We start from the raw sequence: 13,225 nt of genomic DNA on the forward strand, positions 1-13,225 counted from the left end.
TTAATCCTCACCCAAGGACATTTTTTGCATTCATCTTCAGATAGAGTGGGAGGGAGAGAGGGAGAAAGAGAGAGAGACACACACATTGACTGGCTGCCACCCACATGACCCCAACCAGCGCTGGGGGCAAACTGCAACTGAGGTATGTGCCCCTAGCGGGAACCGAACCCGGGACTCTCTGGTCTGCGGGCCGATACTCTAACCGCTGAGCCAAACCGGCCAGGACTCTCTCTTTTTTTTTGTTAGTCCTCATACAAGAATATTTCTTCCATTGATTTTTTAGAGAGAGTGGAAGGGAGGGGGGAAGAGAAACATCAATGTGAGAGAGACACATCTATTGGTTACCTTCCACATGCACCCCAACCAGGGCTGGAGATCAAACCTGCAACCCAGGCATGTGCCCTGACCAGGAACTGAACCCGCGACCCTCTGGTCCACGGGCTGACGCCCTAACTGCTGAGCAGAACAAGCTGCCCTTTGTCTCTTTAACTCATCAGTTCCTGGGTCTGCTGCAGCCCTGGGCCTCCTGATGGCCAGCAGTGGTTTCTGTAACTTCTTTAGAAAGGAATCAAGTTAAACTATGGCTTGAGAGTCAGATATTCAATGGTTAAGACTCATTGGGCTAATGGTTTGTTCAAGGGGATCTCAAGGGCGGGAAGCGGGTGGAAGAAGGGTGTGCATGCGGCCCCAGGGTCTGGGGGTTTGAGCCTCCTCGCCAGGTCAGAGCAGGTGACCTCCCTGGAGAAGAAGGGAGAGTGCTAGGCCGGGGAAGGAGGCCCCAGCTGGTGTGAGCGTGAAGCCTGGATTGAGTTCCCTTTTCTCCCTGACACTCTGAGCCAGACGGAGCTGGGGAAAGACTGTGAAGAGCCCACACTGAAAGGCCACTGTTAGCACCCCCGAACCTGTGAGCGCTGCCTGGGCTTGAACCCCAGAGCCCGGCCTCCTTTCTCATTATAACATCCTCTACAGTCTGCTCCCAATTTTTGTCCGTCCGTGAGAAATCCAGGTATTCTCACACCTTGGCCCCAGTTATGTACTGAATCATGTCCCCCCAGTTCATTTGTTGAAGCCTTAACACAGTGTGACTGTATTTGGAGGAAGGGTCTCTCAGGAGGTTAATTAATGTTAAGGGAGGTCATAGGGGTAGGGCCCTAATCCAGTCTGTCTGGTGTCTTTATTTATTTTTAAAATTTTATTGTTTTTGTTTATTAATGTTAGAGAAAGAGAGGAAGGGAGAGGGAGAGATAGAAACATCGATGAGAGAGAACATCGATGGGCCGCCTCCTGCATGCCCTCCACAGGGGATCGGGCCCACAACCTGGGCATGTGCCCTGACCAGGAATCAAACCGGCGACTTCTTGGTGCATGGGTCAATGCTCCACCACTGAGCCACGCCGGCCGGGCTGTCTGCTGTCTTTAGAAGAAGAGGACATGTAGACACAGAGACACCGGAGACGTGTGTGCCCAAGGGAAAGGCCGTGTGAGGACCGGAGAAGCCAGCCGCCGGCCAGGCGAGGAGAGAGGCCTCGGGAGAAAGCGACCCAGCCAGCACCTTCACTGTGGACTTCCATACTCCAGGACTGTCTGTGGTTGAGGCCACCGGTCGCATTTTGTTACGGCAGCTCAGGTGGACTAACATAGCCCCTAAGGATGCCACTCACACCCATTATGTAGCACAGTTCCAGCCAAGAAACATGGCAGAAAGCCCGGTGTGGGAGAGGTGACTGGGGAGAAGTAGTCTTGCTCTTGAAAGCGTACCTTGTTTTTCCTTCGCTTCCTATGCCCACGACAGAAATCTCTCACAACTTCCAAAGCACATGAGCATCAGTGGGGGCTCAGTTTGCCTACGTGCGCCAAACTGAAATGGCCACGAGGCCAGAGGGTAGCATGAATCTGACCAGATGGGAGACGGTAGCAGTGGTGAGGCCTAGGGTGGTCTGCAGTATGACACCGTGCCCACCAAAAACCAGTGCATGGGACACTAAGACCTCTGTGGCCCAGCTCGACAGCCCTGGAGGCGTCTGAGAATCAGGGGTGTACCTTGGTTTCTGACTGCTGTTGTAGCAAACTGCCACCAAATTAGGGGTTTTTAAAAAAATATCTTCACCCGAGGACATTTTTGCATTTATCTTCAGATAGAGCGGGAGGGAGAAAGGGAGGAAGAGAGAAAGAGAGAGAAACATCGATGTGAGAGAGACCCACTGACTGGCTGCCACCCACACCACCCCAACCGGGGCTGGGGACAAACTGCACCCGAGGAACTGAACCCGGGAACTGAACCGAGGAACTGAATCCATGGCCAACGCTCGAACCACTGAGCAGACCCGGCCCGGGCAAATTAGGGGCCTAAAGCAGCAGGATGGATTTTCTGACAGTGGAGTCCGGGGAAGGCGGCTTCTGGTCAGCACGCTAGCAGGGCCATGCAGCTGAGGAACCTCCTGAGTGTGCCATCCTGGCTAGGAAATGCCCAGAGCTGCGGCTGGAGAAACTGAGGCTGGTTGCAAAGGCCCTGTCAACTCTGGCTGAGGACAGGACTTTGTGGTCAAAACCAGAGACAGCACCTGAGGCCACTGGAGGGGGCGTGGCAGTATCAGTACTCGGGCTCAGGGCCAAGGTGAGAGGATGTGATGTGAGCCCAGTTCTGGGGATGGCTCCTTGGGGAGACAGGTCAGACGTCGCCTACTGGTGACTTGAAAGTGGGAGGAAGGTAGGGTTCCATTTGGCCAAGGGCATGAGATGGGTGTTGGAAGTCCCAGGCCAGGGACTGGGAAGTGGCTTCTGTGCAGATGGTGTGGGATGCCTGTCAGCACCAGGACAGGCCAGCCGGGCTGTGTGTGCCACTGGGCAGGCCAGGGGCTGCTCTGGTTGAGGCAGCGACGGATACCAGGTGATTCACGCACAGCGATGGGAGACCCACAGGAGTCAGAGTATTTCAGAATTGCTGGCAGGTTTTTTAGGCAGGGGTCGAGCAAGTCACTGTTCCCGAGACCCCCAGATCTACAGAAGCAGGGCTAGGTCCCGGTGTCCCGCCTCCCGGTCCAGGCCTGTCTCCCTGCTGCAGGGTGGTGAAGATGCCATCCTAGGTGCCCCTTGTCAGCCATGAGCGGTGCTGTCGGAGAAAGTCCCAGGGGTGGGGCTGGTGGCCCTTGAGCATCTACTGGGTCCTACGATGGGCAAGACGTCTTGGGGAGTACGCGAGTGTCAGCACCCAGGCTCCGGAGAGTCCAGGAGGAGGGGTGGGTCATGGTGCTTTTAGGTTTGCCCCACGTGTCCTGGGAGACCTGACGGAGCTGCTGTGAGCTGTCCTGGGCCTTTGAGGTTTTTTCAGGGGAGCCCCAGGCCACTTTCCCTCCCCAAGTTGCCCTACTCAGCTCGACCCTAGGGTCCCACTTGGAAGGCGCTGTGTACAGCTTATGGACTTTCCCTGAGGGGTGAGGCGCTGGGGGCTCAGCTGCTGGGGAAAGAGTGGAGGACAGTGTACCAGGAGGTCAGCATGACCGGCACATGCACGGTAGGGAGCGCCTGGCCCCCACTGCTGCTGCCTGTGGGTGCTAATGGGGCTCTTTCCCGAGCTCCCTGGCTCCCCTGGAGCCAGCTCCCTTGCTGACACAGGTGGCTGGATATCCCTGTCTTTTCCTGACTGTGCCCCCGAAGCTGTCTTCCATATCTCCTTTCTCATGCTTCCTAACATGGTCTTTTCTCTCTTCCCCCTTAACCTTCTCTCTCTCTCTCTTTTCAGACCAGGAGAGAGGAGAAGCCAGATGTTGGGGGTGAAAGAGGCCAAAGTCTCTGCCTCACAGCCCCAGGCAGTGGAGGGGTCAGGCACACACAGGCGCCAGATAGTCTGTGTTCTAATCCTGATCGCACAATTTACCAGCTGTGTGAACTTGCAAGTAACTTAACTGTTCTGTGCCTTGGTTTCCTCACCTGTAAAATGGGGGAATAACAATAGCGGCCATTGCTAGAAAGTTACTGGGAGGATTAAATGAGGTAATACATGCAGAGAGTTTAGGACAGTGACTGGCACCAGTTACTACCCAGTGCTGGCTCTCTCTGGCTGGTTCCCCTCCCCTCTCCCCTGCACCAGCCCAGGGCCCACGGGGGCAGAGCAGCCAAGAAGGGCCAGGAAGTGCCAGTTGAGCGGGGTGGGAGTGGAGGGGTGAGGGGAAGAGCTGGACACGGCAAACTGGTACTGCATTGTGCCCAGGCTGGAATCCGGAAGGGCAGGGGCAGCACCCGCTGCCACAGCTGCTCTAGTCCTTTTGCACTCCCCTTGGCTCTAGAGGTTCCCAACTGCTCTCACAGAGCCGGAGGGCCTCCGATCCATCGGCTGCTTTCAGTCTAGTCCCTTTTCAGTTCCCAGTCTCACAGGGAAGGGGCAGGGCGTAAGGTATTTAAAACTCAAAGAAATCCCTGCATAGGTTGAAGAAGACAGAGGGCAGAGGGAGAGATGGGGTGGGGGTGGGGGTGGGGGTGTCAAGGTGTGAGATGATTTGTAAAGTCTTGGGGGTTAAGGGCACGGACTGAATTGTATTACCTTTAAAAAAGTTTTTTTTTTTTTTTTTTTTTAATGTATTGATTTCAGAGAGAAGAAGGAAAAAGAAAGAGAAACATGGATTTGTTGTTCCACTTATCCATGCATTCATGCATTCATTGGTTGATTCTTGCATGTGCTCTGACTGGGAATCGAACCCTAAACCTTGGCGTAAGGGGAGGACACCCTAACCGGCTGAGCCACCGGGCCAGGACAGATGGATTGCATGACCTTCTGGGCTGGAAGCTGGCTGATGTGGAGTGGCTGTTACCTTTGAGGCAAGACAGACAAAGGGAGATGCTGCTCACAGATAAACCTTTTAATGACGGGCGTCTTGGTGGAATCTATTCAAAGAGGGGGGCCCCCGACGTTTGGGCTGCCATCCCCCCTTCTCCCTCTGCGTGGGTGGCCCAGGACCTGTAGGACCCTGGCTCCCTGAGGCTCTGTAAGGCCCATTCTCAGCGCTCAGAGTCCATTCCTCTCTCGCGCGGAGGCCTGGAGTGGGACCATCTGCTTCTGCTGCTCTTGCTGCCGCCGCTGCGGTCTCCCTCTCCTCCTGGGGGCAGAAGTGTGGTGCCTTAGGTATGTAGCCTGCAGGCCGGGGCTGTGCCTCAAACCCCCCCCCCCCCCCGAGCTGAGAGCCCCAGAAAGGACTCTAGGGGATTCAGTCAACTGGGGAAACAGGGACAAAGAGCCCTGGCCAGGGAAAGGAGGCCTGGGGTCGAGTCTCAGTGCCACCCCAGCCTGACGTGTGACCTGGGGTAAGTCCCTGCTCCTCTCTGGGTGGGAGCCCACCTGTTTTTCATGTCTTGCATCGTGTCGGGCAGCGGATAGCCCAGGGTCTCTGGCAGGAAGGCGGTGACAATGCTGGCAACCACGGGGACAGTGCCGTAGATAAAGAGAGGCATGGAGGGGAAGAGCTCGGCGGTCATGCTCACCAGTGGGCTTATGATGCTGCCCACGCGGGCCATGGTGTTGCCCATTCCCAGGCCTGTCTGCCTGTGGGGCCCACAAGGTGGGAGCTGGTTAGTGTTCGGCGTAAATGCTGAGGTGCTCAGGCAACCCTTGGTGCCTCCTCTGTTCCCCATTTGATCAGCAAACCAATTTGGCATTTGTTTTAGAGAGCAGGAGGAGGAGGAGGAGGAGGAAGAGGAGAAGGAGAAGGAAGAGTAAGAAGAAAGAAGGAAGAAGGAAGAAGAAAGACGAGAGAAGAAGAAACAGGTTGGGAAGGGCTCTGGCCTTACAATCAGGAGATTGATTTTGCCTCTGCCATTAACTGGCTTTGTGACCTCAGGCAAGTCCCTTTTCCTTTCTGGGCCTGAGTTTCCTTGGCAGTCAAATCAGACAGTGGAGTAAGGCCAGTGGTTCTCAGATCACCTGGGAGATTTTTGAGTTACGGTTGCCCCAGTCCCACACAAACAGACCTATTACAGTAGAATCCCCAGGGGAAGGGTCTGGAATGTGCAAGTTAAGATTAGGTTAAGAACATTCTCTCCCTGGCCAGTTTGGCTCAGTGGTTAGAGCGTCAGCCTGTGGTCCAGAGAGACCCAGGTTCAGTTCCCGCTAAGGGCATGTACCTCAGTTGCAGTTTGTCCCTGGCCCTGGTTGGTCGTGCGGGTGGCAGCCACTCGATGTGTCCCTTTCACGTCGATGTTTCTCTCTCTCTCTCTCTTCCACTCCCTCCCACTCTATCTGAACAAAAAATGGAAAAATGTCCTCCGGTGAAGATGAAAAAAAAAACACAAAAAACATTCTCTATGAGGGCAGAGGTTAAAAACATTGACTCAGGAGACAAATTGTTTGGATTCAAATCCAAGCTTTTTCACTTATAAGCTGTGTGAACTTGGGCAAATCACTTAACTTCTCTGGGGCTCAGTTTTTCATTTGTAAAATTGGAATAAGCATTACACTTGCCTGATAAGCTTGTTATGAAGATCAAAGAAGTTGATATTTGTGAAAAGTTTAAGACAGTTTGCCCTGGCCAACTGTCAGCAGTTAGAGCGTCAGCCCGCGGACCAATGAGTCACGGGTTTGATTCTGGTCAAGGGCATGTACCTCGGTTGCAATTCGTCCCCGGCCCTAGTTGGGGTTGTGCAGGAGGCAGCCACTCGATGTGTCCCTTTCATGTCAATGTTTCTCTCTCTCTCTCTTCCTCTCTCTCCCTCCCACTCTATTTGAACAAAAATGGAAAAATGTCCTCGAGTGAGGATAAAAAAAAAAGACAGTGCCTGGCGCATAGTCAATGGCTTGCATGATTATTTCCCCCTGAAATCCCATGAGGCACAGTACAGTGACCCTGACCCCTCAGGGTTCTCATGCCGAGGGGCTTGGGGAAGACTGACATTTCTTTGACATATCATGTGAATTTTGCATCCCATTCTTAAAACAGACACATGTTTCTGTTTCTTAATTCAAAGATCCTCTGCCAAATCCCAATACTCAGCAAAGCAGTGCCGCGGACAGAACAGCACGTCCCACAGTTACGAAGTGCGGCTCCTGTGATGGGAGCACTTTGATGTTTGCGGTCTTTGGTTTCAGACGTACTGCTTGGTTTATAGACGGAACTTAGATTTGGTGCCAAATTCTAACTTGTGCTTTGAAGATCAAGAGGGGACTTCTTCATCGCCCCAGAGGTGTGTCTTCTTGGCTCCCTACCCCGTCTCAGTTGGGCCACCTCCTGAGATCTAGGGTTAGGTAATGGCTTAGTGGGTAGTCAGTCCTGTGTTAGCCAGGTCACCATGTGTGTACTCAGTAGCTGCTATATACCTTGTACTGATGGGTGCTGGGAGGGGGTTTTGGGCTGGGCATACTGGATTATGCTCTGGGGTATGATCTGTGTGTGTAGGGATGTTTTATCCCAAGACACCCCCCCTCCCCAGCTGGCTCCCACTCACCGAATCATTGTGGGGTACAGCTCCCCAGTGTACAGAAAGATGCAATTGAAAGAGGAGGCCAGACAGCCCTTCCCCAGCACAGCAAGGGAGGTTCGGACAATGGACTGGTCTAGAGAGAAAGGGGGGGTGTCAGTAGGATCTTGGGAGCAGGGGCTGGGAACATTTGGCCCCTTTCCCTTGTGAGAAGTTAAGTCATGTCTGGGGATGAGGCCAAGGATGAAGGACATTGTGCTCACCCTGAGGTATCAAGCCATTGACCAGGAGGCAGATGCCCGCTAGAAGCAGTGAGGCTAACTGGGCAGGCCGGCGGCCCAGGTGGTTGATGACCAGGAAGCACACAAGCTTGGCTGGCAGGTCCACAGCTCCGAAGATGACTTGAATTAGGTAGATGCTAACCCCAAAACCTTGCAGGTCCATGACCAGCCCGTAGTAAGCAAAGCTAGTGGCAAACCTAGAGGGGAGGGATGAGGGGTATGGAGTTTGTTAGGAAGGCTTAAAGGTGGAGTGTCAAAATAGGGGTGAGCTGCAGAGTAAGTACCCTGCTTAAGGAGCTGGAATCTCTCTTGGCTAATCTTTCTTCAGACATTAATACCCAGTTTAAATATTGGAGTAGTCCTGCAATACCCCAAATTATTTTTACTTGGTTGCTATGTAGGACTTACATAGTTTTAGTCTTTATCTTATCTATTGAAACTGGGCTGAGGGAGGACAGGTGTATATCCAAGCCATATCTTTAGGGCCAAGGTGTGGGGAGAGGCAGGAGCCTTCCAGGACCTGTCCATGGTGCTGGAACGGGTGACGTGCTTATTAAGATGCTTCAAAAGTTGCCCTGGCCGGTTTGGTTCAGTGGTTAGAGCATTGGCCTGCGGTCCTGAGAGACCCGGGTTCAGTTCCCGCTAAGGGCACGTACCTCGGTTGCAGTTTGTCCCCGGCCCTGGTCGGTTGTGCGGGTGGCAGCCACTCCACATCGATGTTTCTCTCTCTCTCTGTTCCTCTCTCTCCCTCCCACTCTACCTGAACAAAAAATGGAAAAATGTCCTCGGGTGAGGATAAAAAAAAAAAAAAATGCTTCAAAAGTCCACAAAATGAAGCTCAGGTTACGGAATAAAACCCACAACCTAGAGTAAATCCAGAACTGGTAACAAAGAATCCATTGGTGGGATTGTTCGCTTTGACCTCGCTTTTCTGCACTGTCATGAGATTGCTGTGGTGACGGGATCAGGAGGGTAGTTGTAAGAAGGGAAACGGGGAGTGTGGCAATGGGAAAGGAAGACATTTGGCAGAAGTCAGCCTTAGCCGAGATGTACATCTGGAGATAACTTCAGGCATCTTATTGCCTGTGCCTGTGCTTCTGGCCAAGGCCAGGAAAGTCTCCAAATGTTTTGTACACCGGACTGGTCTCTGCCTTCATGATGTAATTCTGTTGACTCTGGGGGCCACTGATCCTGATGAGGTTTTTCTATATTGGAACAGAATTGGTAAAAGGAGAAGGTGGAGACATTGATGCCCAGTTTGGACTCTGGAAGTGAACTGAGGATGGAAGTCATCTGCTCCTTCAATACTCTTCCTGGTGGAGGAATTCTTCCCTTCATAGCAGGTCTGGTGGCTTTTCCTCCCTCTTGCCTGACTTTTCCCACCCTTGCACGCACTCTCCCCCCCTCATGGCTTGTCTTTCCCACCCATTGCATATATTCTCCCCCATCATGGCTTGTCTTTCCCACCCATTGCATATATTCTCCCCCATCATGGCTTGTCTTTCCCACCCATTGCATATATTCTCCCCCCATCAATACTTGTCTTTCCCACCCATTGCATATATTCTCCCCCATCATGGCTTGTCTTTCCCACCCATTGCATATATTCTCCCCCCATCATGGCTTGTCTTTCCCACCCATTGCATATATTCTCCCCCATCATGGCTTGTCTTTCCCACCCATTGCATATATTCTCCCCCCATCAATACTTGTCTTTCCCACCCATTGCATGCACTCTTGCCCTGTCAGCTGCTTGTCTTCTGGTCTGTCTGTCCAGCTCACCACAGCATGGAGAGGCAGAGGAAGAGGTGACGCAGGGTGGGGCAGCGCAGCAGCTCTATGGCTGAGGCCTGGCCTTTGCCCAGGGTCAGCTCCTTCTGCAGACTGGATTGGAGGACCTGCCAGAATGGGGAGGGCTCAGGGCCTGGCCTCCCTCAGGAGATCCTCAGTTCCCCCCAGCTTAAGCCCTAACTCAGGGAAGCCCTCTGGGTCCTGAGACCTGGGTTCAGGGTTTGGGGGTGGAGCCCTGGAGGGTATGATGGAAGGTGTTGAGGATCTCACCTCCATACTTAGCTTGGCCCCCTCGTCCTGCTTCCCATTGATCTGGGCCACTCTCTTCAGGGCCTTCAGGGCGAGGTCCAACCTTCCAGAGGAGGCGTACCAGCGTGCTGACTCGATGAAGAACCTGGGAGCAGGGGTGGGGGTGCGTGTTCGCGTGGCTTCAGTTCTCGCCGGCTGGGCTGGGGGGAGTGGGTGAGCTCTCTGGGGCTGCAGTGGGATTTTGCTGAAGTTTAGGAACCCAGGGGCTTTGTCAAATCCATTCTTCCAGGACCACAACGTGGTGCCCAGCTTAGTGACGACTCATTGTGCACCCAAGAACTGAGTTCTTGGGTGCTGGGTACAGGAGCGGCACAGGCAGGCTGGAGGCCTGGGAGAAGCGGAGGAAAGCCAGAGAACCGGGCCCTTGGGGAAAATCTCCCCCACAGCCTGTTTCCCCTCTGTCAGGCCGAGGCACCGGCCTGCGTTTGGCCTTCCCTGATTCTGTGGAGTCGGGTGTTCAGCAAGCTCTGGGGGACGCCTTGCCCCTTGCAGTCCTCTAGGCTTCTGTGGCACCCCCGCCCACCCTGGGCCCCACGCACCAGGAGTAGATGAAGAAGGCGAAAAAAGGCACGGAGACCAGCAGCTGCAGGTGGCGCCACTGAGGCACGGCGTAGGCCACGCCGGCCAGGACAAACTGGCCCAGGCTGAAGACATAGCCAGCCAGGGCGCCCACATGAGCCCGCGTGTGGATGGGCATCCATTCAAGATCTGGAAAGAGGGGTAGAGCAGAGTGGAGGCACTTCCTGAGTTGCCAGGCCCTGGGGCAGGCAAGACCCCCTTCTACATCCAAACCTTGGTCTGCCCCAAAGCTCAGTGACCACACATCAAATGAGGGTGGGTGCCATGGTAGCGGAGGGGGAAGGCTTTCAGTGGAGGTAGGGGTGAGGGTCCCCAGGGTTGTCCCCTCCCCTCCCCTCCCCTCCACTCCTCTGCTGAGTTTGGTTCCTCCCTGAGCTACAGTCCTGGCTAGGGCCTCTTCCCCCTTCAGAGTGTCTCTGACCACTCAGCCCATCAGCAGCAGCCTGGGCCAGACTTCAGCCTGGGTGGCCCGAGCAGCTGCAAGGAGGCAGCGGCTTTCCTCCGTCCTGCAGAGCCGAGGTGCGAGAGCGCCTCTCGGTGGTGATCTGAGAGGCCCGCTCTGCTCCTGGTGCACTCCTGGGGCGGTGGCTTGGAAGCTGTGCTGGGCTCTGGGGCTGCATTCTCTAGGTGTCCTGCCCCAGCTCTAGCCTAGTCCTGGTGGATTCCTTTAGTTCCGAGAATCCCAAATCCTTAGTTTCCCTTCCGGGCGTGAGGGATGGCCTGGGATGGCCCTCGCCTCAGGTTTCTCAGCTGGGGATCATGGGAAGGGGCAGCGTGGTTTATGGACAGGCCGTGCTCAGTCTATAAATGTTTGGACTCCATGAGGCTGGCTTGCCCTGTGTTAAAAATATTAGGATGAGTGGCCAACATTAAGAAATTGGGATATTTTACATTAATACAAAGGAGAGGGTGGAGATCTGTTAGCCCGGAGACCTCCTGGCCCTTCTGGGTGGGTGTGAGTCTCCATTAGGGACAGTCCTCCCCACTCCCTCTTGTACCTGGTCTGCTTCAGTCATTTATGGGGCCTGCCTGTCCCTAACAACCGTGTTTGCAAGCCCGTATCTAAATGAGGGGTCAGGATGGTGTAAGCCCCCGGGCCCCCAGAGGCTGTTACGTTGGCCAAAAGGGCAGACCCCGAGGACAGGCCCAGGGCAGGCAGAACTCAGGAGGGGTGGGTTGGGAGGGAAGGCTGGTGAGAGGAAAGTGGGTGGCACCGGCCCTGCCGTCCCATCATCCCTCACTCAGGGTCACACTGTTCAGGACGATGCCAGACGCCGCCATGCCCGAGAGGAGCCGGAAGGTGCAGTAGATGGGAAAGCTGGGAGCAAAGGCCGCGCAGACTCCTGACACCGCCATTTGCAGGTGGCTCAAGATCAGCATCTTCTGGCGGCCCAGCCTGTGGGAGGGAGGACCTGCGTCAGCAGTCCTGAGGACCGAGGGGCCAGGCTGGGCAGGGAGAGGCGTGCTTGCCCTGGGTAAGGTCCTGAGGGGGCTGGCGGATCCGTGAAGTATCATGAGGCTGGTGCTGGAGGTTCTCAAAACAGCCTCAGCTGGAATGCCAACTTCCCACCGAGGGCTCTAAGCCCAGCCGAGGAGTCCCCAGTCCCAGCCCAGCCCCTTGCCCTCCCCAGGACTGACCTGTCTCCCAGGCACCCGAAAATTGTGCCTCCGAGAAGCACCCCCACCATGTACAAGGACTGAGCCAGCTGGCGTAAGGCCCTGTGAGAGCACACGAGGTCCCACTGTGGGGAGAGGGGACAAGGGTCAGGCGGAGAAGAGCCACTCAGGCTGGCCCTCTGAGGTCTGGCACCCTGTTCCCCTGATGCTTCACTTTGTCTCCCTGGCCCCAGGAACCGAGAGACTCTCTCGACTCCCATATCTACCTTTTCTACAAAGGACTCGTCTTGAACTCCTTTCCTCTGTCTTCCCATTGTGGCCTCTGGAGAATCTAGGACCGTCTGTGTGTGTGAGTGTGTGTGTGTGTGTGTGTGTGTGTTTCTGTCTGTCTGCCTGTCTGTCTCAGAGGGGCAGGCACAGTCTGGAGGTGCATGGAGGGGCCCGGGCATCCTCACCTCGGTCACGATGGTGGAAGGGAAGGTGCTGTTGTCGTAGATCCAGCCATCGGTGCAGGGCTCTGTGGCCTCCGTGCTGTTGGCCTCTGTGCCGTTGGCAACGGGAAACCCCCAGGGTGGGGAGGTGAAACGGAGGCAGGACTCGGGCCGCCCCTGCCGGTCCCGGGGCAGCCAGGCCTCCAGCTCCCCGTCCTCGCTGAGGTTGGCGTGGGCAGGCGGGCGGCAGTGGTGGGTGGGGATGGCGGCCGTGAAGTTCTGCAGGGTGTTGTGGGAGGACATCAGGAGCAGGGGGAGGATCACCAGTGTGACTTGGATCTGCTGGAAGCGGCCGATGTCCCCCAACTGCTTCAGGAGGTCATTGAAGGCCATGGGGCCAGGCCCAGACGAGGGGCTGGGGGCGGAGGACTTCCAGCCCAGGATCTTTGTGTGTCTGCCTGCCTGCTGCCTCACTGGAGGAGAGGGGCTGCGTGGCTTCTGCCGCTGAGCTGCTCCTGGGGCTGAATCTGAGCCGGCCCGTTGGTGGGACAGCAGCCTGGTTGGCGCCCCTCCTTCCCTCTCTCTCCTGGTCCTTCCGTTTCCCTTGCAGACTCTTCTCACTTGGTGAGGGCTCAGCTTTCAGGTCCGCTGTGGCCCTGACCCCCTGCGTGGGCACTATTTAATCCTTGGTCTGGAGGGAAGGAGTTAAAGTGTGACTAAGTAGCAGGAGGATTAACCCTCCAACCATCCTGGTGTCTGTGGAATTTTTCCACTTGGGTATAAAGGGCAGGAGAGGGTGGACTGAGGTGAAAGTGG

General features: G+C 55.3%; 1 protein-coding gene across 4 annotated transcripts; it reads right to left on the minus strand.

The window, feature by feature from the left end:
• Positions 1-4,999: 4,999 nt before the first annotated feature.
• Positions 5,000-12,802, minus strand: SLC22A6 (solute carrier family 22 member 6). Of its 4 annotated transcripts, none has more exons than XM_036258575.1 (10): positions 12,434-12,802; positions 12,000-12,103; positions 11,603-11,757; positions 10,322-10,490; positions 9,744-9,867; positions 9,465-9,580; positions 7,665-7,879; positions 7,429-7,537; positions 5,330-5,401; positions 5,000-5,087 (listed from the first exon to the last, which is right to left on the minus strand). In XM_036258575.1, exons 1-10 carry the CDS (start codon positions 12,800-12,802, stop codon positions 5,000-5,002), a joined length of 1,521 nt encoding a protein of 506 aa, XP_036114468.1. The 4 variants fall into 4 exon arrangements, with proteins under 4 accessions (XP_036114468.1, XP_036114467.1, XP_036114466.1 ...); XM_036258574.1 differs by having other exon boundaries at positions 5,291-5,401; XM_036258573.1 differs by having other exon boundaries at positions 5,330-5,533.
• Positions 12,803-13,225: the final 423 nt, after the last annotated feature.

The sequence above is a fragment of the Molossus molossus genome, unplaced genomic scaffold (assembly GCF_014108415.1).
Source record: "Molossus molossus isolate mMolMol1 unplaced genomic scaffold, mMolMol1.p scaffold_m16_p_13, whole genome shotgun sequence".
In the NCBI taxonomy this organism is placed as follows: domain Eukaryota; kingdom Metazoa; phylum Chordata; class Mammalia; order Chiroptera; family Molossidae; genus Molossus; species Molossus molossus.